Source organism: Cyclopterus lumpus, chromosome 6 (genome assembly GCF_009769545.1).
Source record: "Cyclopterus lumpus isolate fCycLum1 chromosome 6, fCycLum1.pri, whole genome shotgun sequence".
NCBI lineage: Eukaryota > Metazoa > Chordata > Actinopteri > Perciformes > Cyclopteridae > Cyclopterus > Cyclopterus lumpus.
In genome coordinates this window covers 14,826,503-14,850,871 of record NC_046971.1, presented here as the reverse complement: position 1 = coordinate 14,850,871, position 24,369 = coordinate 14,826,503, and the positions used below count along the sequence as shown (strand labels likewise).

At 41.8% G+C, this 24,369-nt stretch overlaps 4 protein-coding genes across 7 annotated transcripts in view; 3 read left to right on the top strand and 1 right to left on the bottom strand.

Annotated features, from left to right (window-relative positions):
• Positions 1-10,440, top strand: part of LOC117732300 (genetic suppressor element 1-like) — a 34,297-nt gene extending 23,857 nt beyond the window's left edge. For all 3 annotated transcript variants that reach the window (XM_034535172.1, XM_034535173.1, XM_034535174.1), the window contains exons 4-16: positions 584-738; positions 866-1,069; positions 1,812-1,970; positions 2,804-3,087; positions 4,860-5,169; positions 5,283-5,890; positions 6,006-6,118; positions 6,211-6,490; positions 7,066-7,179; positions 7,288-7,668; positions 7,865-8,164; positions 8,299-8,402; positions 8,564-10,440. In XM_034535172.1, the coding sequence (XP_034391063.1) occupies positions 584-738; positions 866-1,069; positions 1,812-1,970; positions 2,804-3,087; positions 4,860-5,169; positions 5,283-5,890; positions 6,006-6,118; positions 6,211-6,490; positions 7,066-7,179; positions 7,288-7,668; positions 7,865-8,164; positions 8,299-8,402; positions 8,564-8,701 (3,150 nt within the window). In that variant the 3' untranslated portion in view covers positions 8,702-10,440. The remainder of the gene's footprint in view (positions 1-583; positions 739-865; positions 1,070-1,811; positions 1,971-2,803; positions 3,088-4,859; positions 5,170-5,282; positions 5,891-6,005; positions 6,119-6,210; positions 6,491-7,065; positions 7,180-7,287; positions 7,669-7,864; positions 8,165-8,298; positions 8,403-8,563) is intronic.
• An 805-nt stretch (positions 10,441-11,245) lies between these two features.
• On the bottom strand, positions 11,246-17,140 carry LOC117732226 (dynein light chain roadblock-type 2-like). 2 transcript variants are annotated; one of them, XM_034535010.1, is made up of 4 exons: positions 17,002-17,140; positions 11,928-12,003; positions 11,680-11,847; positions 11,246-11,524 (listed from the first exon to the last, which is right to left on the bottom strand). In XM_034535010.1, exons 1-4 carry the CDS (start codon positions 17,092-17,094, stop codon positions 11,481-11,483), a joined length of 381 nt encoding a protein of 126 aa, XP_034390901.1. In that variant the 5' UTR covers positions 17,095-17,140; the 3' UTR covers positions 11,246-11,480. The 2 variants fall into 2 exon arrangements, with proteins under 2 accessions (XP_034390901.1, XP_034390902.1); XM_034535011.1 differs by lacking the exon at positions 17,002-17,140 and adding an exon at positions 12,273-12,431.
• On the top strand, positions 12,376-16,400 carry psmd7 (proteasome 26S subunit, non-ATPase 7). Its single transcript, XM_034535007.1, has 8 exons — positions 12,376-12,533; positions 13,034-13,125; positions 13,618-13,710; positions 13,808-13,905; positions 14,029-14,109; positions 14,563-14,654; positions 14,856-15,054; positions 15,768-16,400. The coding sequence occupies exons 1-8, from the start codon at positions 12,460-12,462 to the stop codon at positions 16,029-16,031; spliced, it is 993 nt and encodes a 330-aa protein (XP_034390898.1). The 5' UTR covers positions 12,376-12,459; the 3' UTR covers positions 16,032-16,400.
• hprt1l (hypoxanthine phosphoribosyltransferase 1, like) lies at positions 17,019-24,340 on the top strand. Its single transcript, XM_034535009.1, has 10 exons — positions 17,019-17,204; positions 17,424-17,498; positions 17,914-18,020; positions 18,347-18,530; positions 20,866-20,931; positions 21,030-21,047; positions 21,465-21,547; positions 22,268-22,314; positions 22,817-22,893; positions 23,799-24,340. Exons 2-10 carry the CDS (start codon positions 17,481-17,483, stop codon positions 23,844-23,846), a joined length of 648 nt encoding a protein of 215 aa, XP_034390900.1. The 5' UTR covers positions 17,019-17,204; positions 17,424-17,480; the 3' UTR covers positions 23,847-24,340.
• The last annotated feature ends 29 nt before the right edge of the window (positions 24,341-24,369 follow it).

Below are 24,369 nucleotides of genomic sequence, written 5' to 3'. Positions count from 1 at the left end.
ACCGTTGGTTACTTATTACTAATAAAAGATTATCTTTAACAACAAGGTAGCGTTAGGCGTTTTGCTTCTGACATGGAAATATTTCAAGAGGGAGTAAAATAATGACACATGACATATTAACCAACCTGGCAGAGAGCCAAGCCCAGAACCCAGTCACATATAGTACACATAGCCAAATGTGTAGCTATTTATTTTAAACATCTTTTAGTAATTTCTGTTCTTCTTTTTCCCTTTTGTCGTGGTGGTGATTTGAAAGTTGGAATGGTACTATAAGTTATCAAGGACTTTGTTGTGACCAAATCCTCAGAGTGGGAAGCTTAGAGAGAGAGAGAGAGAGAGAGAGAGAGAGAGAGAGAGAGCAGTTGGCCAGATATTGGGATCATCTTTCCACTTTGATCTTAACCTGTTGTGACATATCAGACCCACGTTTCCACTCTGCTGAGCCTCTGGGTGCAGCTTGGGGGGGTTTCCTCTGTCTCATTTCCCTTTCTTCTTTTCCTGAACTTTTTCCACTCTAGCGCACACTCAAACCACGTGGATAAGGTAGTAAAGTCTGCTCTCACACTGTCTGTCTGCCTGTCAGGTTGAGCCGAGTGTTCAGGGACTCAGTAGGGAGCGGCTGTGTGCTGAGAACAGCCAGCCGCAACAGGATAAGAGGACTCCGCCTCACCACCTGGCCCACCCCTTTGGCCTCACCCCAAGCTCTGTCATGCAGGACCCCAGAATACAGAGCCTCAGGTAAGTGTAACATGCACTCATAGTTTGACCTTATTTGTTATTATAACCCCTAAAAGTATTCATACAGAACCCATTTAAAAGCACATAAAACTGTTATAGATTAACACTGTGTGCACTTGTTCTGCAGTTTGCCCGGGCAGATGCACCCCGGGGTACCTTCAGGCGCCATCCCAGAGGAGTACCTGAGAGCACTCCGGCCCTTTGCCACCTCAGATGATCTTCGGCTGACCTCTCTACCCATGAGTTTGGAGCAAGCGGCTGCAGCCCACGCTGCAGCCGCTGCTGCTTACTATCATCCTGCCTACATGCACCACCCGCTGTCCTTACCCAGGTAACAATACCACCTTAGACTCTCGATGTGTAACCTCTCAAACTCATGTTATCTAAACACCCACATCATTTTAGTTCAAATACTAATCAAGATCTATTTCCACATACAGTATACAGTAAGTCAAAGAAACATTATTAGAATAAAATAGTTCATACACCGTGTAAGATAAAGTGAAAGGCAGGAGAATTAACAAAGAAACAATGTTGTAAAAAGCACAAACTACAATAAAAGGTGAAAGAATACAACTGATGGTGCTTGTTTAAAATGGGTCTTTAGTTAATTCATCAATCCAAATGTTTAAATATGAATATACATGTATTGAAGTTTGCTTCCTCCTCGTGTATGCTCTAAAAATGTGAACGTTTCTAGATCACTTCAACATTTTAACCAAAGCAGTGTTGATAAATTCATCAAATGTCCACAGGGGATCAACTGGTATGTTGGCGTCTACTTTATGTTAAAATGCAGCACTGGATAATGAACAAAATTGTCCATGCTGCTAAAAAACAGGAGTATTCCTGTGGAGGTTATCTGCTTAGCTGCATTTTTCTTTTATATTTCTGTGAAGTACCCTATTCTACCTCCTAAAATACTTTCATTCATACATCATCTTTTCACCGTCACTGCTGCAATGTCATTTTTACATATCATGTATCACATCTCCCACCTTTTCCTCACTTGGCATGTGCAGATACAGTCTGACTTGTTTGTCCTTGTCCATCTGTCCGTCTGTCTGTCACAGGATGGAGGAGTCCTTGTGTCTCTCCGCACTACGGTCGCAGTTCTACTCTGTGCCGGCAGGAGGCGCCTTCTCTCCTCTTCACCACTCTGCCCTCCACTTGCACATGCCTGGAGGCCGCTACCCTGGAGAACTGAACCACACAGCGGTGCTGGCTGAGAGGTAATACACATGCACACACACACTCTCTCTACTCTCTCTCTCTCTCTCTCTCTCTTTCTCTCCCTCTCTAGGCAGTGTAATCGCTCTCTGCAGGGTAGGCATAGGTTGCTGAGTGTGATATTTTTAGCACACACCCCACAGTGCCTCCTATACACTCATCACACACACTGCCCTTCACACACACACACACACACGCATACACACACACACACACGCATACACACACACATACACACACACACACACACACTGCACACCCATCCACATACATATGCAAGCCAGTGCACAAATTGAATCACACATGAGGAAGTCACTTTTACCACCTCTTTCTTTCTTTCTTTCTTTCTTTCTCTGCATTTTCTTTTTGCAGTTTGAACTCCTTTCTCAGTTTCACAATACACATTGTTTTCCTGTGGCATAATGCACAGGGGAAATGTTTGTGTTTGAAATGGATGGTATTATTGTCTGGTTCTATAATGGCTCCTGCGTATCCTGTAGGCTTGTGTGTGTGCTATTGATTGCTGCTGAATGTGTTCTGTTGTGTGTCCTTTTCCTGTGGATACCTATTAAGTGTTCATCTGCTCTTGCTCAGTCATGCTGTGTATGGATTATTTTCCTCATGGTAAGTGGAGAGAGTGTGTGAATATCTGAGTGTGTGTGTGTCTTTGAGCGGAATTGTTTGTGTGAGGTTCACCAGTGTGTGGTTAATATCTGCCTCATGTTGGGTGTTGCATCTCTCACCTTCTCCCCCTCTGTGTGTGTGTGTGTGTGTGTGTGTGTGTGTGTGTGTGTGTGTGTGTGTGTGTGTGAATACTTGTCAACCTCCCCCACAGGCTGCAGATGGAGAATGAGCTACGCCAGCGAGAGAGAGAGCAAGAGCGTGAACGTGAGAAAGAAAGGGAGCGCGAGGCAGGGCTGGAACGAGAGCGGGAGAGGGAGAGAGAGAGGGAGGAGGAGCGGGAGAGAGAGCTGGACAGACAGAAGGAGAGGCAGAGGGAGAGACAGCAGCAGATGGTCAGAGCAGCCGAGAGCCACTACCTGGCTGAGCTGCAGGCTCGGAGGGCACCACCGGAGGACAGGACCAGGCCAGGGGAGAGGCTGACCCCGAACAGACTGGGTACCTACACACAAATACGCACACACACTTGTGTATGTGTGCACACATGCAGGCACAAACACAATCAAACACCCAGAGTTGAACAACTGTGTTACTATCCTGCCTCAGAGGGAAGGAACATGAATGCTGGATTAAGTTACCATAGTGAGGTATACTGAGTACAGATGACTGGTTTAAATGTTTACTCAATAGAAATCAATGGGGAGGAGAGAAACTCTTCAGCTGTTAGGTTCTTTAATAGATGTAAATCATAACTTTTATGTCCTGCTAATGAGAGACTGGATGCCAATGTTGGTTTGAAAATGTGTCTGTCCAAACTATGGTACTCGCCACATCGCCATGAAATTTGGTTTGGGCCCTTAAAAAAGGACAATTACTTATGATTATGATGACGCCCTGTCCTGTTCTCTAGCACTTCCATTATTCCATAAATTCCTTTTGTATGCACGTAAGAAATATCACAATTGTTTGAGCAAATTTAAATGTAACTTGAAATCTGCTTTCCAGAGCTGTTGTCACCTTGAGGCTAAAATGTCCACACGCAAACTGATTGCCAAATGCGGTCATGTTTCTTAAATGTTCAACACTTCTGCCTTCAAGGACCCCATGACCTTTATTATCGTGGGTCAGTGTGAGAAATATACAGAATGTGCTTTCTTTGGGTGCTTTTCTTTGAACCAGATTGACATTCACTCTACTGTAAATGAATAGAGACAAGACCTATTATTATTATTATTAGCATAGTCGGTCCTGCGGAAACAGTAAAGGCACATTGAAACTGGTTGTGCCACTCTTGTAAGGTGCTCTGTGATGTTCAAACAAACTCTGGCTTGTTTCCCCGGTTAGTACGGTTTGTTTGGGCTGACGGACAAGCTGTCAATTTAACCCTGGTTTTGATTCAAATTTCAAAAACTGTTCAAATTTCCATGCTTGCATCCAACTTGGTGTACTTTGTCAGTTCATTAAGTCAACTAAAAGGTGTGTGATACCGATCCCAGAATAATAATCCCTGAATCAGTACTGTACAAGACACCTAATGCTCGTGTTCATGCCCCCAAGACGGTCGCACGGAGTGCTTTCGTCCTTTCTACCTGTCATTATTCATAACATGCAATCAATTTGTTAGAATATAAAAATATACATAAATATACTCATCAGAAGCAATAAAGTACTGCGTAAACTTCTCAAACATCTTTTGATTTCCCCACCTGGGAAAAAACATTCAAATTAATAAGTTACCTGTCACTCTGTATAACTTTATGTTCACTCATCTGAGTTAGTTTGTAAAAGGTCGATGTGAACAGAACCAAAATGCAACAACGTATCATTTACTTCCTTGGTCCAGACCAAATGATTTGTACTACAGTTGAGAAAGCACCTGGCGATGAACTGTCAGATGAATTATACTACATACTCAATCATATGCCGTCCAACCGATAAAGCTGCAATAATTTCAAAATCCCTAAACTATTTAATGTTTTGACGTTGTTAAACATTTACACCTAAAATATAGCACAGTCCAATCTGTTGTTTTTTTAAATTATAGATTACAAATAAATATATAAAGTCTGCATGTATTGAAATGTAATCAACCTACACAACACTGCATGCACATTTAAACTTTGAGTTACCTTTTTTATTGGTGTACATCCAACTGCTATGTAAGATGCTGAAGGATGTCTGAATAAATCTCATCCAAATGTCGACACACACATAGTGCTGTCCCTGTCTAGACACTAATTATTGGTTTCCAAACTCCTCTGTTTCTACAGATAAAACCAAGGACTCTGAGCACACAGGTTTCCCAGCACCCAAACATCTGTCCCTGCAGCCTGGCCTTCACCCCTCCAGGGGCTCTATCCCACACCCTGTGCCCAGCCTGGTGCCTTCTCACTTGGGGAAGCATCACGCTGCTTCTGGGGGGATGCACGGAGCTCTGGCAGCTGCCATAATGACTCAGAGGGCCAGTGAGGCAGCGTGGTTAACACGGCAACGAGGGCAAGGGCAGGAGAGGGAGGGTCCGCTGGAGATGGGCCTCAGGTCACCGTGCAAAGGGGTGGAGCAAAGGAGAGACAGTCACAGGTGAAAATGCCCAAATAATTAGTTTTAGAAAATTATTTCATACTTCTGCAATGTCACTCAGTGTTGTGAGAACTTGAATCAAAATGTAATTGTATTTGTATTTTCCTAAACAGAACCCATTCAGTCCATCACAACCCAGGAAGCAAAGATGTACCTCCCTGCCTCGGCGCTCCACCTCCCCTTATCTCCCCTAAAGGTCCCCATCATCCTCCTGCCCCTACGACCACACTGTGGAACCCAGCCTCCCTTGTCGACACCCCAGCAGACTCACGCAGAAAACGTAACCCTCCGACACCACCAAGTCGGCCACCTCCAGGACTGACGAGAGCCGACAGGCCCACGATGAGCTGGGGGGAGAAGCAGGAAGAAGGAGGCAGGAGGAGGGTGGAAGGCACAGAGAGGTACACCTCACTGAGGGGAGTTAGTTCACAAGAACCAGGTTCTTGGAACAAGGCAGACCAGGACAGAGCCATCCAGAGCCTTTATCACCGCCATCATATCAATAACCTCCACCAGAGATCCATTGTGCCTCCGTCAATTCCTGTTATTGGTACTGATCCGGTGGGACGGTGCCAGGCAGCGTCTCCGTCTCCAGTAAGGGAGCGACAGAGTCAGCCGCCCGCCAGCATACTGGTGTATGACGAGGTTCTCCAGCAGCATCGTCGGCTACTCAGCAAACTGGACATGGAGGAGAAGAGGAGGAGGGAGGCCAGAGAGGGAGGTGAGCAGAACGGTGAAGCATAAAGATGCACAGACGTGGAAAGAAGACGGGGTGTGGTAGGCAGAAGGGATGACTACATACTCCTAAAACTTCTCTCGTGCTCTCCTCTCACCAGGTTATTACTATGAACTCGACGAGTCGTATGATGAGAGTGACGAGGAGGAGGTGAAAGCCCATTTGAGGAGAGTGACAGAACAGCCCCCGCTGAAACTGGAGACATCCTCCGAGGTGCATAAACATAACAGACTTTACATATACTGTACATACAAAATATTTTTTGTTCGAGTGATACTCACCTGCCCAAATGTCTCTCTCCAAAGAAAGTGGATTTTCTGCGTGTGTGTGGTCTGACCACGCTGGCCCATCGCGATGAGCTTCTGACACGAAAAAGGAGAAAGAGGAGGCGGATGATGAGAGAGCGCAGCCTCTCTCCGCCGGCCGCGCGGGGCAAGAGAAAGGCCTCTTCACCTTCAACACCTTCAACTCCCTTAACTACCCCGTACTCTGCCGAGCAGATGGACAGCACCCCAGAACTGCATGAGAAAAAAGACTTCCTCCTTATGTTCAACCTCTCCCACGTCAGCCCGCAGCAGAGGAGAGGTAACAACATCCTACGTGTTACTCTGCTCTCTTCACAGTGGAAGTGGGATTCCCCGTGGAAACACTTAGTTTCTCTCAGTTTTGCTATTTGCCGAGGCTGTAGGAGGAGTGAGAAGAAAGAAAGTTAGGAAGCATCTTGAGAGGAGGTTGTGGCAGGATCTTCTACTTTCTCCAGCAAGGGTAGATTTTAAAACACACTGTGTCAAAACAGTTTCTGCTAAAAATTGATGAATATAATTTGAAAAGTTGTTCAACTAATACATTTTTATGTAATCACATAGATATACACATACAAATTGGCAAGATTAAATATTTAGAGAGATGACATATACATGTGCACACAGTATATATATATATATACTTTATAAGGGAGGACAGACTCTGGATGAATACAGATTTAAAATCTATAGAAAACCAGAAAAGGATGAGCCTTCATTAAATATGTTTGTCCATAGTCTGTCTTTGATTGTGTTGTATCTTCAAGTCACCCATTTGCTGACCTTTTTGCATCAGTTCCTCGTGCAAGTCAATATTTTGATTAGACAGGTGTTCTCATTCTGTCTTTTTCTCTGTAGATAAGGAAAGGACAGAGGAGCTGCTGAGGGCCATTCAGAAGAAGACTGTGACATTAGACACACTCAGATATAATCCTTTACCTTCGTGTAGCAGTCCTCCTGCTCACTTAACTGGTGAGACACACAGACACTTCAGCAAATACACACACTCACACAGACACATATTAATATGCATAAAGCCGCAAAAACTATTTCTAAGGAACTGTACACATTTGTTTTTAGGTGACTCCTCATCAGCTCCTCTGCCGAGCCAATCAAATGGACATCAGTACCCAGACTCTCCTAGCCCCTCCCCTCCCTACTTACACAAACCCAAACATGTCCCCCATAGCGACACATTAAAACCCTCCATGGACACCCACATGGCCCGCAATCCTCCACCTTTGAACTCCCATCATGAAAAGGCTGAATTTATGGAGGCTCAGCCAAACGGGAAGCTCCAGGGCCTCCAGAATGGCGTTGTTGTTTCTTCTCAGAAAAAGGAGCCCAATCCAGTGCAGAATGGACAGAATCGGCCCTGGGAGAGGTTTACACCTGAGGCCTTTGCTCAGCACTTCCACCAGGCCGTGCTGCAGTCCACACACAACACACTGCAGAACAAAGGTTAGCCTCTCTCTCCCTTAGGTGCATGGCCATTAGGCTTGATGGTGAATTTAAAAATGACAATGTTCTGCCACCTAGTGGTATTTATGTGTAACATCCTCAAAGTTCAAATGTATCGTAGTCGTGCTCTTCAGGAAGTACTAAACTTGGCTACCAAGACTGACTTGGCCTTTTTGTCTCACTCATTTCTTCTAAGGAGTCTCAAATTGCGTCCCTGAGGCCGGCATGAAAGCCGACCGCTCGTTGTCTCACAACGTCTCTCAACTGAAAAATTCCAATCTCATCCATGCCCCTCAGCATGCGCACATCAATGGCTATCACTTCCACTCCCTTGTAGCCAGCAGGGACACTCCAGGACCACGGGAAAACCTGTCGGATGAGGACGAGGAAGAGTCTGGTCAGGAGGAGGAAGATGATGAGATGGAGACGGAAATAGCTCCAAGGAAGTGGCAGGGTATTGAAGCTATCTTTGAGGCCTACCATGAGTATGTGGATGGTGAGTCAATGTCAAGTCAGTTTAATGCATGTATTTTCATATCAACGGACTACACTATACTCTCAGATCATTTCTGGGAACAAGGTATTAGAATGGATATAATTTCCCCTCCTCTGTGGTTTTTCTCTTTACAGACTGGGGTACAGAGAGGCAGGTTCTTCGCAGTCAGTGTAAAAGACTTGAAGCACAGAATTACAATCTGACCAGAACTGCAGAGCAGCTCACTCTCACTATGGGGGTAAGTGTCTGAGAACATAGCTGCAAGCAGATTTGTGTGCTTTCAAATGTTAATGTCAGTGTTCCCATTTTTGGTTTGTTATCACTGTTTGTATGTGATACAGCTTAGTGCAGAAAGTCTTGGTTCTGTAATGAGAGTTGTGTCTGTCCTTCATTTTTCAGGAGCTGGTGAGTCAGAGGCAGAAAGTGAGAGAGGAGAGGGAGAGACTTCAGGCCCAGCTTGAGCACTTCAGGAGGTGTTTGACACTACCTAACATTCACTGGGGCAGGGGGCAAGTCAACGGACACACGCCGAGATGACCTCTGACACCAACTCCCTGACGGATACGCCTCTGACAGCACAGGAACAGTAACAACAACAAGACAGAACGGAGCCAGATCACTCTGCACTTGACTGGCCAGTCAGTTATGTTACCTGTCTGGTTCCAGATTCAACTGACTACCTGCCATGTTTGCCACGGTAACTGCAAACCATGGTGACCATGTGGTGCGGGCATTCCCACTCTCTCTCATTCAGCCTATGGATTGTTATTGTTGGTTGATAACACTGTGTAGGTGAAACAGCTTCCTTGTCATAACGCTAACCAGTCCCACTAGTCCTTGAGTTAGCTTTACGGACTATATGTCATTTAGCTCATGTCCCGTTCATTTTTGCATAAACTGTATTGATTCACACTAATGAGATGTGTCTCTTGGAACACATCTGTAGCCTCTCTGGACAGCAATAAGAAGAGAGTAAGCGTGCAGGGGTCACTTGGTCTTACTCAGAGAATGAAAATTGAGTCAAGGAATCAAAGCACACCTCAGGCCTTAAACTTGATAGGATGCACTTGCAGTGGAATTGTAGGAACACTTGACCGTCCTCTGTGTGGTGTAATGTTGTAGTGTCTACTTAGCACTGAATCTCACAGATGAAGCCGTTTGTGTGCTTGTAAAGCTTCTGCAGAGGATAGGAAACATCTAAAAGATATTATCTATATAATGGCAAATGGTATCAATGAAGTTTTTTGAGGTTTAATAACATTTCTATTGGTAATGTCACTTGTGATAGACGAAGAATTTTGTATGTTTTATTGTTTTAACCATCTCTTGTGGGAAGCCATATGTTTTGTTTGAACTGCTGCTGGTCAGAATGAAAAATGTTTAGAAAATGAAGGATGTTAGGACAGTTGTATTTGAAAAATGTTACGTGTTCTCAAAATGTCTAAGGTGTTGCCCCAAGATGCACTGGGGATGGAAGACAACATGGCAAACGTCTGTTTTTGTCACTCATTATCAAGTTGTCATGACGATTGCTCAGATGATCCCAGATCCCAGAGTTTTTGTCCCTCCACATGCCTATAAATGTTGATAAAACTTGAAGAGAATAAGAGTTGTGATATTTTTCAGCCTTTTGCAACATTCTACACATGTTCTTAATAATTGGCATCACTTGAGTGAAACAACAGTACTTTCATATTGTCCCACCTTACCATTCTTTACACCTATTTGAAGGTGATTTCTTCTTAAATTATTGTAGAAAAATTAAAAGGATTTTGTCATGGAAACGGAAAAGCCAAATTATTATTCAGTTACAGTTCAGGTGTCAAAACTGATAAAACAATATATTTTCACTTGATACAGGTAGAGTACTTGAAACATATCTATAACTGTTTATGGGTGACATAAACATCAGCATGGCAGTATCCCTCTGTGGATAACAACACAGCTCCTCTCTTTCTCTTTTGATGAGATGTTTTTGTTCAAGCCAGATAAAACAAATGTCACAAATTCATAACTTCTGGCCCTTTCCCTCTGAATGTTAAAATCCCAGGAGCCCATTCTTACAAGCACAAACTAGTAGCAATTGCCCAAAATCACCTGACTTTCCTGCGTCAGCTGTTAAGTGTCCTCAAACTTGCTGTGAAATCCTGCATATTTGTTTCAATCAGTTGTCATGTAATGTATTATTTGGGCTGTATAATTGTGGTGAATTATTTATTAACATATATTGCTGTACATTCTGATGGAAATTTACATTAAAATATTTGTAAAATGTCTTATTGGTCATTGTCATTTATCTGGGGAGAAAGAGTTGTCACTTCTGACACATATTACAACTGATTTCATATCAGTTCCATGTTTCCTGAATTATCAGCATTAAACATTCCTTAAACATTCATTAAACATTGCATTTTTTACTCCTTCGTTTATTTGACAGCTAGTCTTGCAAATAAAAGGTTCTGCACCCCCACACGTATTCAATTACCCTGGCTGATTAGATCTCTCGGTGTCTGGTTTCATCAGATTCAATGCACTAAGAATAGTAACTGGGTATGTTTTCCTGCCTCAACGGGTTCAACCAAATCAACGCAAAGGTTGTAACATATGAGACATTGCGTTGCACAGCATCCTCCCACAACTGGATAAAAGTGTTCAGTTACAGTCACTTTGCGTTGATTTCAGGGACCCTTGTCTCTAAGGGGACAAGTGGACTCCAACCACTCCAAGAAAATGTAACCCATAGCACCCCCACTGGGTCAAGCATTCAGGCACATGCTCTTTCATCTCTATTACTATTGAGTTTGAGTCACAAGGATTCCCCAGCTTTAGTCAATGGAACAGTCTTTGTGACTAAAGCCCAATAATGATCTCTCTTTTTAAGTCACTTAGATATTTTCCTTTTGCCATCTAGTCCTAAACAAATCTAGCTCAGCATTGTAATACATCTTTATACATTATAGTTAATTTCTTAATTGTCTGTCTGTATGGAAACATCTGCATCAGTTATGTTTCTTCTCCTATTTATTCAAGGTTTTAATTACATGTGTCACCCATCAGAATAAACAGGGATGATCTAGTAAGTATGGTACAATCACCAGCAGTTTTATTTTACAGACATATTCAATATCAAACATACAATGAAAGAAATAGGACTACATACAGTAAAACGATGCATCATGTAGATTGAGGCGACATACTTGAGTTAAAAGCAGAGAAATAGGGATTATGCAGTAATATAACATAACAGAGTAAAATTATATTTTGCCTGGATAATCGTGTGACAAAACAAAGGGTGACTCATGGAAATGTCCAGAAGCTATTCACATTCGTTCTGGATGACTATCAGCAGAAAGTCGTTTTCTGCGGAAACCGATAAAAGAGGAGAAGAAGGGGAATTAAAATGTAGTAAAACAGTACAGCCTCTTCTAAGTTACAGCTGTTGAATATTTAATTAAATATCTGTTCCAGTGGTCATCATTAAGTCAACAATAACAATGTAACTACTACACACTCACCTGGTGCAACCAAGATCTCATGTTTCTTGGAGCGGACGCGGAGAACGAGTAGGTCATTCTGAGGGTCAATATCCCTCACTGTGCTCCTTGCCATCAGGGTGAGCTGGCGAAAAAGTCCTGCATACTGATTTGCTGTGGAGTTATCTAACGTTGTTCTGATGGGAATACCTGACAAGATAACACTGTTAAAACCTTTACATACAGGCTACCAGTTGTCCTGGAGATGTAGACTATGCTTTTTGGCTCACCATCTGCATTGACAACTATTGTCCCAATCACACTTTTGTGGGCTTCGATCCTCCTCAGTGTTTCCTCAACTTCAGCCTGCAAGACAGAATGAAATTATTGGAAGATATTTAATAAAACAACCACAATGAAATGTAGACTTACGTTTGGCAGATACAGCTAATTAAACAGGTAAATAAACAGCAACCACAAGATGTCTGATTTGATTTCAGTCAAGTTAGCTGAAAGCAATGTCGGTGTTTTCGGTTATCTAACGTTAACATGAACTATAATAGGTGCATCATGAAGTGACATATTGGAATACACATCTCAGAAAACACTTTAAAAACTAATAGCAGGTAATTTACGTGTTCAATCCCTGCCATTTTGTCTGTCCACGGCTGTCTGAGAAACAGATAACTTTTCTTCTACTTTTTTCCGCATCTCTCTGTTGCCAAGAGAAACGGAAACGACGTCAGACGCAAGCGGAAGTGAAGCGTCTGCCGTCGTTGTGTTGAGGTGGGCTGCGAGCTGCTGTGTATCTTCACTGAGAAAATGCCGGAGTTAGCAGTAGAAAATGTGGTCGTTCACCCGCTGGTATTGCTCAGCGTGGTCGATCACTTTAACAGGTACGTGGGTTCAGCGTTTGTGTTGTTCTTTACACAGACGTGAATTTTAAAATGTCCAGGAGCGTAACGTAGCTGCTAAGCTAAGCTATTGTTAGCCCTGCTGAGTCAGAGCCCCATTGAGAGTGAACGCAGAGAGGAGCGAGCTAGTTCACGTCAAGTTAGCTCAAGGAAATCAGTTTAGTTCGTCAGCTTTTGTCGGAAAACCACGTTTAAATGTTTAAATGAATCAATAATGGTAGACTCAGCTGCTTACGTGTTACGAGAGGTCACACTATGATGATGCAATCGTGTCATTTATTTCATTAGCGATGGATGACATGAAGATTTGGGCATTAGCTTACTCAAGTAACCTAGCTTACGACCCAGTCTGTATCTATGAGTCAAGGCGTTTACATCTGAGAAACACATGGAAATAGAATATAAATATTACATGTAATTCTATGGACAGAACTATCTGAATGTAACCAGACTTTCTGTTCATTTGACAATTCAATCCACAGGATAGGAAAAGTTGGCAACCAGAAACGAGTTGTTGGTGTCCTTCTGGGATCATGGCACAAAAAAGTTCTTGACGTCTCAAATAGTTTTGCAGGTGAGTGACACTAGCACAGCATTGTGAGGGCTTAGGAAAAACGAGTTCAGGAAAATAGAGTGAGTGGCAGAGAGGTACTGAGTTTTAGTCACTAATGTAATACAACCTCTTAAAAGACTGAATTCTTCACTTCTTATAATGCAACTCAACAGTATCTTTTTTTTCACTCACCCCAACGGTTAAATACCCTAATCTTTCAAACTTAATGTACCCCAGGTTGTAATGTTGACTTTCTGTGATAAATGTGTATTCAATCTTAAACGGTGACAACCTAGATGACATCATCAGCATTTGTCAGAGCATAGAACCGCTTCCTCCAAAACCACAGCATACATAACACAATTTGTCATAATCTAAGTAAGCGGATCATGTGTAAAATCAGTGGCCCCCTTTTAAGATATTTCAATAACAGCACTATTTGAATTAATATGATGTTAGTTTGCCAGAGTCCATTTCTTTAAATTCTTTAATTCATTGTCAATGTTCCTTTAGTGCCATTTGACGAAGATGACAGGGATGACTCGGTGTGGTTCCTGGATCATGACTACTTGGAGAACATGTATGGCATGTTCAAGAAGGTTAATGGTAATGCACTGCCTACACCTACGGGATTCAGTTGTGTTTCATGTGATGGTGTTGCCCTAATTTTATACTTGTGAATAACTGTCTTCCGTGTCTTCAGCCAGAGAAAGAATAGTCGGATGGTACCACACAGGACCCAAGTTACATAAGAATGACATTGCCATCAATGAGCTCGTCAAGCAGTACTGTACCAATTCGGTATGTAACTGCTTAACTTTTTTCCTCCCCTGAAGGTGGACGTGTTGTTACATAACCTTGTTCCACTCGTATTCATTCTGATGTCATATAAGTCGCTCATATATTTGTATTTGATCCTACCAGGTGTTAGTCATTATAGATGTGAAGCCCAAAGATCTTGGTCTACCCACAGAAGCATACATCTCCGTGGAGGAAATTCATGACGTGAGTGGATCATGGATTGTACTGAACTAAAAAGGGATGGCGGTGCTGCGCTGCTGAGCATTGATTTTATCACATTTTTAAATTAAATGAGACATTTCCATTTGTGAGTTTGGTGATGGTGCAGGGCTACCTCGACACAACTTTGGTGATTTACAATTAAATGTGCTTTACGACTACTCTTTATATTTCGACTCTGCAACAACTTTTGTAAACCAGACTAAATTGAAAGGCCGTTTGAGTACTGTATTTTTTTTCTCTCTCGTGTTCGTTTTTAGAAAGTTTTTCAGTGAAAGTTGACAGTCTTTACTGCAGTACTGTCGTCTTTTTACTTCTTTTGGCTTTAAACACTACTGAGACTTTTCTTTTGAGGGGTTTTATTCATTAGTTGAAAAGCTACTTTGGTTTAAAGTATAATTTAGAATTGTTTTAATTGTTGGGATTTACTATTTCTAGGATGGTACACCAACATCCAAGACATTTGAACATGTCACCAGTGAGATTGGAGCGGAGGAGGCAGAGGAAGTGGGTGTGGAGCACCTTCTCAGGTACAAAACAAACCTTTGATTCACTCACTTTGCTACACTGTTAATCATGCAATAGCCATTTTAGTCACCACAGTAAATAATTGTGATTACAATACAGAGTATAAAAGATACAATTCTACTGCTACTTCATTATAAACGGACTAAAATAAAAATGTAAACACGTTAAGACATTCGCACTAATGCCCATTATATAATATCCAGAGATATCAAGGATACCACCGTGGGCACTCTGTCGCAGCGGATAACAAATCAGGTTCACGGCCTAAAAGGACTCAACTCGAAGCTGTTGGAAATCCGCTCTTACCTGGAGAGAGTGACGGCAGGAAAACTTCCCATCAACCACCAGATTATCTACCAGCTGCAGGATGTCTTCAATCTGCTACCAGATGTAAATCTACTGGTAAGTTGTTTTGTGTTTAAGGGGGGTTGTCTTGAATTGTAGTGATTGTAAGGTCACTGAACTGATAACTAGTTTATTTTGCAGTTGTTGTATTTTAAGAGCTGGATTTGAGCGCCAATTAATCTTTTTTTATTGTAAAACGTCGGCACACTTGTCATTTAATGTGTACTATAAAATTACAACTGATGCACAATCTTTTTTAAACTAAAAACAATGTTAAACCTTTATCTCTATCTGAGCAGCAGCTTCTAATTTTATCCACTAGAGGGCAAACTGAGTCTCTTTAGTAAGACTCACTGCTCCACCACATTTGTGCTTAAATGTTGACCAGCATGAACAATGAAAGGTGTCAGTAGTGGCAGTGTTTTATTTTATTTGTGTTCAGGTTTACTGTAATGATGATTTCAAAAATAGGTTTTGTGATGAACTTTTAACTCGTGTTTTTAGAAGTTTTCCTAAGTTGATTGCTAAAATACTCAACCACCAGTTCTGCATTTGAACATCTTGTGGTTTCTTTTCATCTTTAACATCGTTTTTGTCTAATAGTTTCATAATCCCCGTCTAAAATGGTGTAACAGAAGTCTGTACACCTCTAATTTCAATAATTATATAGCTACCAGATCCATGTTCATTTCATATGGACATGATGTGGGTTGTTGTATTGCTTTAGACAAGGTTTTGTGTTCCTGAATATTATGTTTCTGTCTTTGCAGGAGTTCACAAAAGCCTTCTACCTTAAGACCAACGACCAGATGCTGGTGGTCTACCTTGCCTCGCTCATACGCTCTGTGGTGGCGCTTCACAACCTGATCAACAACAAGATTTCAAACCGCGACGCAGAAAAAAAGGAAGGACAGGAGAAGGAAGAAGGCAAGAAAGAGAAGAAAGACGACAAAGAGAAAAAAGATGATAAGGACAAAGACAAGGAGAAGGAAAAAGCTGATGGTGCCAAGAAAGATGAGAAGAAGAAAAAATGAGTGCTCTCCCTTTTAAGGTCTTCTCTCAAATCATGCCATCTTCATCTGGATGGTGCTCTACTTTCAGTCACAGCTCTGTATGTGGGTCTCAGGCTAAAAGTAGGACTCTATATGGGGAATGGTGTCAATTGAGAGTTGGCCTCATGGTCACAAGTGGCACTCATAAAGACTGTTATTATCGTACAGAGATGATGATGTATGCGTCTTTGGTGTTCTGAATTATGAAAACATGTTTATTCTGTTTTCATAGTTGTCATGCTCCTGGTGTTGGTACAACGCCTGGGGTTGCTTTTTTGTAATAATGGAAAAAACTGTTTTGTTTCTGTATCACTCATTAAATTGGGATCATATTAAAAATGGGTGTTTTTTTTCAGTTTTCACTGTTCCTATTGTATCGTTCTAAATGAAAAAACTGTTGGTAATTGTTGTATAATAGACATGCCTGCAGGCCTATGTACTGATGTGTGATTTGAGAGCACCTTTATCGTGGTGTTATGAGAGAGAGCAAACATAGCAAAGAACAGGAAGTTTAGTGTTATATTTGTGTATGTGACTATATACTAAAACAATTTTATATATTGATGATATACAAACAAAACAGAATACTAAAATATGGAAAGAAGAACCAGTTAGAATTAACCCACATTTGCAATTGCTTTATTGGCTTAATACAGGCCTGCAAAAGCATGTTGTGTTTAACATTGTCCAGACGTTTTAAAGTGACAACTTCATTAACATACATTTGACAACTGAGCAGCCCACCTCTGCTGATGAGATTGAAAGCTCCACAACAGTTCAATAAAATATAAATGGTGTGCACACACTACATTGGACGCCATAATATAATTACATTAAAATGTTTTTTTTAAAAAGAGCAACAAATATATATTATATAACCAAATGGCATGCGATGTAATGGTGGATACGGATATTGACGTATTAGGTACGTACATATTGCCCGTGAACTCACCACAGAGCAGACGCATCGCAACCACTCGCACAGTGTGGCGCTTTTCAGTGAGGACAGGCGGAAATAACCGTTATATTTTAAAAACTGCGTCATCTGCAGCTTCTCCAAGCGGCGCGAGGGGAGCAGTGGACCAGTCGTAGTGACCGGCACAGCGCCTTTTAAGACGGCTCAGCTTGTGTCGGGCAAATCAGATTATTGACAAGGTAAACTGGATTCTGACGTAAAGGGTTTAAACCCCCGCAGCAGCATCGCGTGTGCTGCTCGCGCGCACTCTCTCGCGGAGGAGAGCGGCTCGTGCCACCTTCAGTCAGCAAGCTAGCGCTCTCTCTCTCTCTCTCTCTCTCTCTCTCTCTCTCTCTCTCTCTCTCTCTCTCTCTCTCTCTCTCTCTCTCTCTCTCTCTCTATATCTCTCTCTCTCCCAGGACTCGGAGCATGACTTCTCAGACACGCCACTGCGACTGAACGGGACGGGCGGCAACATGGCCTCGTATCTGCCGGTGAGGCTGTAAACTGTGTGCTCCTCTTGTTCGGCCATTTGTTTGGTTATTCGATGACTTGCTCAGGATGTGGTGAAGGAGCTCCGTGCACCGGGGGCCTGCTTGGGTTGGCGGCAGGTGGTGCGTTACGAGCTCCCGCTTTCTAATCAATGTTTGAGTGTGTTTTTCAATTGTGCTCCGCCACGTGAGCGTCTGGTGTCCTTTCCACCGCCAAATGTCAGCATGTGTGTGTGTGTGTGTGTGTGTGTGTGTGTGTGCTTTGGGGGGGGGGGGAGAAACAGGTGGTTGAGAGGCTCGGTGTTGCGGGGGGAATGGCTCCACTGAGACTAAATGCTTCTTTGACGCACGCTATCCGCCGGTGCCAACACGCGTTTCTTTGCGTTTGAGTTGAAGAGATGGCTTCTTCTTGTTCCAGATCGCTGACGATGAGAAAGGCCACGAGCTGGACCTTTTCTGTGTGCCCAAACATTATGAGAACGATTTGGACAAGGTGATCATCCCGCACGGACTCATCATGGACCGGTAAACCAACCAGCACCAAACACTGAATATGACTCATATTTCTGTCAAGTCATCGTTTCTAGCGCTCTCCGTTTCTCTGTCCCTGATGCTCACAGACTCACTGGTTTTTTGCTTTTACAGCAGTGCGCTGTACTGCATTTGTTTATCAAATCTCTGTAGCCCACATCCTGAAGTGCATTTGAATGTGGATTAATGTGCAGTGCTGTTAAATGCATTGTAAGCAATTATGTTTAAGTGCAATATCATGTCAAGATAATCCTCCCTGTCCAAAGTATATTCACCATTGCATTCTGTTTAATGTTCACTGTCTATACTCTCTGATCCAGGACGGAGCGTCTGGCCCGCGACATAATCCGGGACATGGGGGGCCACCACATCGTAGCTCTGTGTGTGCTGAAAGGAGGCTACACGTTCTTTGCAGACCTCCTGGACTACATTAAAGCGCTGAACCAGAACAGCGATAAATCAGTCCCCCTGACAGTGGATTTCATTAGGGTGAAGAGCTACTGTGTAAGTTGCCTTTTCTCATTTCATTCCCAGGAAGCACTTGTGCTAATGAGAGAGGTGTGTGTGTGTGTGTGTGTAAAGAATGAGAACAATCTTCTTCAATCCGAAATGGGCCACTGCAGTATTCAAAGTGTGGCGATTCTGAATGCAATGTACAGATGTTTAATGTAATTTAGGTTTGCTGTGAGGATTAGTAATAACGCTGAGATGGATACTGGTTTACGATCTTGGTGTGTCTGACCACAAAATAATATCAATGGAGTTGCCCTTCCCTTCTCCCCACACCAAACCCACGTGGCAGATCCATTTCAGAAATCTGAAAAACATTAACATGGATGCCCTGGCTCTGGACCTTAAATTTCTCTCCTCTGGCTCTACCGAATTCCTCTCTGGCACTGACTTAGTGGATTTCTACAACCAGTCCCTGAGCAGTCTTCTGGACCTTCACGCCCCCATAAAATCCAGGTCAGTCTCCTTCTAGCGCTCAGCACCCTGGTACACCTGCGAGCTGCACAAGATGAAGGCTGCTGGGCGTGTCAGCGAGCGCGGCTCAAGGCTTCTGGACTGACTGTTCACAAACAGGCATATATAAAGCACAGGAAGGCCTATGCAGAAGCTCTGAGAGATGCACAGTCCAAGTTTTATTCCACCATTATCAATAACAGCCCCGGTAACTCTAAACAACTTTTCTCTACTGTAAATCATCTTCTCAAACCGCCTTCACTTGTCCATCCTGAGGCCACTGAGGATAGGTGCAATATGCACATCACTTTTTTCCGACAAAAAGTTGAAAACATCCGCACACACCTCTCCGCCACTGCTGTCCTGCCTCTCTCAACCACCGACCCACCATCTGAGTTTGTCCAGCCTCTTTGCTCCTTCTCCATTGTCACACAGGAAGAAGTGGAGGATATGATCAAAAACACAAAGCCAACCACCTGTGCTCTGGACCCTTTCCCATCAGCTCTGCTAAAGACAAACACCTCTGCCATCTCTCCATTAATCACCAAGATCATAAACCACTCCCTCCTGGCCGGCCATATCCCATCTGCGTTAAAAACTGCTGTCATCAGACCACTACTAAAAAAAAAAAAACTAAAAAAAAAACACCCTGGATCCAGAAGTTTTCTCCAACTATAGGCCCATTTCAAATCTTCCATTTCTGTCCAAAGTTCTGGAAAAAACAGTTGCAGCACAACTTCACGATCACCTCAAAGACAATAACCTTTTTGAGAAGTTTCAGTCTGGTTTCTGCCCTGGCCATAGCACTGAAACAGCCTTGGTCAGGGTCACCAATGACCTCATGATGATAATATAATCAGCAGGCATGGGGTATCCTATCACTGCTATGCTGATGACACAGCTCTATATGAGGACAACCTCCACTTGTTCTGTTTTCCACTCTATAGCCACACTCACCACCTGCCTGGAGGACATAGAGGCGTGGAAGAAACTAAACAGCTAAACAGTTCAAAAACAGAAGCCATCCTAGTTGGCACACCACATCAGCGCCGCTCTTTCACCATCACCTGTATCACCTTCTCCGGTCAAAACATCCCTCTTTCCACATCTGTCACCAACCTAGGTGTTAAAATGGATCCCAAACTCACTTTTGACACCCACATCAAACACCTCTGCAAGACAGCTTTCTATCACCTCAGGAACATCGCCAAACTCCGTCCAACACTCACCCTGACAGATGCAGAGAAGCTTGTCCACGCCTTTGTCTCGTCCAGACTGGATTACTGCAATGCTCTCCTCATCGGAATTTCTAACGGGAACATCCAGAGACTGCAACATATTCAGAACAGCGCTGCCAGGATCCTGTTAAGAGTCCGCAAATACGACCACATCACCCCCGTTCTGAAATCATTACACTGTATCCCCATCCCACTCAGAATTGAGTATAAGCTGTCCCTCTTCACTCATCAGTGCATTCACGGACATGCCCCCCAATACATAAAAGACCTCCTCATTCACTCTCCGTTCTGCAACCAAAAACACCCTCCAAGTCCCTAGAACCAAGCTCCGCACTATGGGCGATCGGGCCTTTTCCTCTGCAGCTCCGAGGCTGTGGAACACCCTCCCCGACCATCTGAGGGCCTCACAGACTGCAGAGGCTTTCAAACGTGACCTGAAAACTCCTTTTTTTTAAGAAAGCTTACTGCTAAAATATCCTCTATAGGCTCTGCTTTTAAATTTATTTTTAATTGATCTTAAAATGTTCTTGTTTTAACTTTCTGCTCTGTAGCACTTTGAGATTGCTAAATATAAAGTGCAATACAAATAGAATTTATTATTATTATTAATAATGTTGTCGCCTCTTTCTTTCCCCTAGAATGACAAGTCAACAAACAGTGTCAAAGTCATAGGCGGGGATGAGCTGTCCAATCTCTCCGGCAAGGTTAGTCTGCTGGAGTTAGTCGGTCAGAAATACTTCAACCACACATTCTTGTATGGTTGTTTACTTCATCAACTGTCCTTTCATTTGTTTTTCTGCAGAATGTTTTGATTGTCGAGGTAAGTGTTTTTTTCTTTCTTCTGTAATGGGTATAAGTGATATGGATACAATAAGTATATGTAGATATTTCAATCTAATATTCCCACAATTAATTCCTGCTCATTTATTTATTTTATATATATATATATATATATATATATATATATATATATATATATATATATATATATATATATATATATATAAATAAAATACAAATTGTCATTTTTTTTTTTGTAATGATTTACATTCCAATTGCATTTTTTCATCTTTTACAAATGAAATCTCAGACATCATTTTAGAGTAAAAGTAATTGAATACTAAACGCCACGGACAGTTGTAGATGATCGGTATAAAGGTCATGTTTTAAGCCATGCTTTTCGTTAATGCCTCCACTTTAATGTGACCCCTCTTCATGTGTCCTGCATTATACAAAGGATATTGTAGAGACGGGAAGGACGATGGAGACGCTACTTTCCCTGCTGAGTGAATGCAATCCAAAGATGGTTAAAGTTGTGAGGTAGGCACCATCAGATAGAGTTTACAGTCCAGGGGGTTGAACAAAAGACCTCCACTGTAACTGGCTGGTATGTCTGCACCAGAGTGCATAGAACAGTCCTCTTATCTAATGGACTCTCCTTTTTAGGACTGCATTAGAGATGTGACGGAGGGAGAGAGCAGTTTAAAGGTTAATCTGCCGCACTAATTTAACTGAACTGTGGCATAAGAGGCCATTTCTCTGCTGAATTCCTGATGACTGGTTGAATCAGGAAATGTGTTGAAGCAATTTGGGCTTCTTCCGATACTTGCATAACAGATAGTAGTTTTCGATTGACAACTGTATATGAGTAGCGTTATTTATTTTGCTTTGATGTTGGCCCTGTATTTATAGCCAATATGTCTCTTGGCAAGTGTGAATAACAATTCTTAAATGGGAAGTTTACCCAATTCACACATGCACACTCAACAAAAAACCCATTTTCCCCTTCTAGTAATGCAGATAGTTCCTCATCCCGCTGAGGTTTAACAATGTCTACCGCTGACATGTCTGCCACCTCAATACAACAGAGCTGAATAGTATTTTATTTGTAGTGCTGAAAGCTTTGAATAATTACGTTTAAAGAACTCACTGCCTGTTAACCAGGGACATTTGTAGGCTTTATTTTTTTATATTAACTGTATTACAAACTGCAATGAAAAGGTTATAGTGACAACTGCTCATTGTGTTTCGTAATTCCAGCCTTCTAGTGAAGCGGACCCCGAGGAGTTCAGGGTACAGACCAGACTGTGAGTGCCTCTTTACTCGCCTCGCACTAAGACACGTTATCTATGAAGTGTATACGACGGTGCTCATTTCATGCTCGTCACTCGCATGTGTCCCCGGTTCTTTAAAGGGCTGGTGGAAGTGTTATTAAAGCTTCAATGCAGGATTAACAGTCATTCCAGGAAAACATACTCCAAATGTAGCAGCGCATGGCACTTATGCACTAACGCATGCCTGATAACCCCCTGATCACACTGTCTCTGATTACGTAAGTCTAGATTGTCCATCAAGGACAGCTGTTACTGTAAGCATTTTGACTTCCCACTACACAGCACTGATAGCTTAAGTACAACCTCACACAGATGGTAAAAGAGCAACATCTATTGGTTCACGGAGCTTCGGATAATGGGAAATGTTTCCACTTCATTTTATATCGGCCTGAGAGTTATACTTTCATTGCACTGAAGTAGTCGTTTGTTTTCTTTATGACTCGCTGATGCCGTCTAATCTATATATTTATTTCAGACATTGGTTTTGAGGTGCCAGATGCCTTTCTGGTGGGCTACGCTTTGGACTACAATGAGTACTTCAGAGATCTCAGTGTAAGTTTGCTGCATTTGATCACTTCAGATGACGATGAGAACAGACTGTATGAGGACAGACACCTTGTAATAAAATAGCGGTGTTCCACTTCTATGCTACATTTTAATTGTGTACAGTATACTGATTCTCACAGTATGCTGTTTTTGCTCTTTTTTTTTTTTTTTTGCCATGATGAATAGCTCCTCCTTTTGCCTTTTTTTTTTTTTTGCATTATGAAAGAATAATGTATATTACCAGAATAACTGAAGATTAAAAAAAGTCAAGCATTGATTTTGTAGCTTTTCTAGTGTGACTACACTTAAATGTGCTTCCCATTAGTGTGTAGTATAAAATTGGGACATGGCACATATTTTGTAGCATTCTCATTGTTCAGGGATGACTGAAGGTGTAGCTTAAAAATGTGTTGTGACAAATAATACAGCATTTGACTAATTTTTATATATATATATATATTTTTTTTTAATTTTATATATATATATATATATATATATATATATATATATATATATATATATTTTTTTTTTTCTCAATGCTGCTTCAAAGCCCTCTCCGATTTTGACATGTAACAAGTCTGAAAAGTACAGGTGTAGATGATGAAAATGAATGATGGCTGAATTTGAAGCTGCTGTAGTGGAGAAATGCTAAATATGTCTTTCAAGTCTAATACCATTTTTTTCTTCTTAAAGGAAAAAGTTTAAACGCGATAAATTTAAAACCTGTCTTTTTAAAATCAAATGATGTCTATTTTGTGGTTAATTGTAGAATGTAAGTTTGTAGAATTTTTAAAGGTGCGTTTCCAAAAACAGTACAGAGGCCATGATTAAAGCAGAAAATAGAAGCCCTGGTAAATGGAAATTCATAAAACATGAATTCATTGTCATGTTTATTTGTATTTGTTTCGCAGCACATCTGTATACTGAATGATCAAGCCAAGGAGAAGTACAAAGTATGAGCAGATAAAGTGCTGCAGAGGCGATGACTGAAATCAAGACTAGGACCACTGTGATGCCCCTCCTTAACTTTGCTGTGTTTTGAATCTTATTCAATTTTCTACATAAAAATCCACAAAATGTGGGTTGTAAATAACTTAAAGAACACTTAACGTCTCCTCTATTGTATACATGGGATCAGTTATGTATTCTGAATATTTTGGTTGTTAAATTTGAAATTATTTATTCACTTTTGTGTATACTTTTCCTGTAAATTTCTGTTTTATCTTGGAGATGGAAAGAAGAATGTCATTAATTTATCAGTGAGCTGTCAGTCAAATTTAAGGAGCCTTCAGTTTGTTTGTTTCAACTTATAATGTGGATATATCCTCATGCCATGGATTTAGCATTATGCCATAAAATGACTGACTTGGAATGTACTGTATGCTTTATTTCATATTTAACGTTTTCATCGAGGACCTGTACACGGTAATATAAATCTCGTTCAATCTCTGAATTCTGTGTTTTTTATTTTTTCTGTTGCAC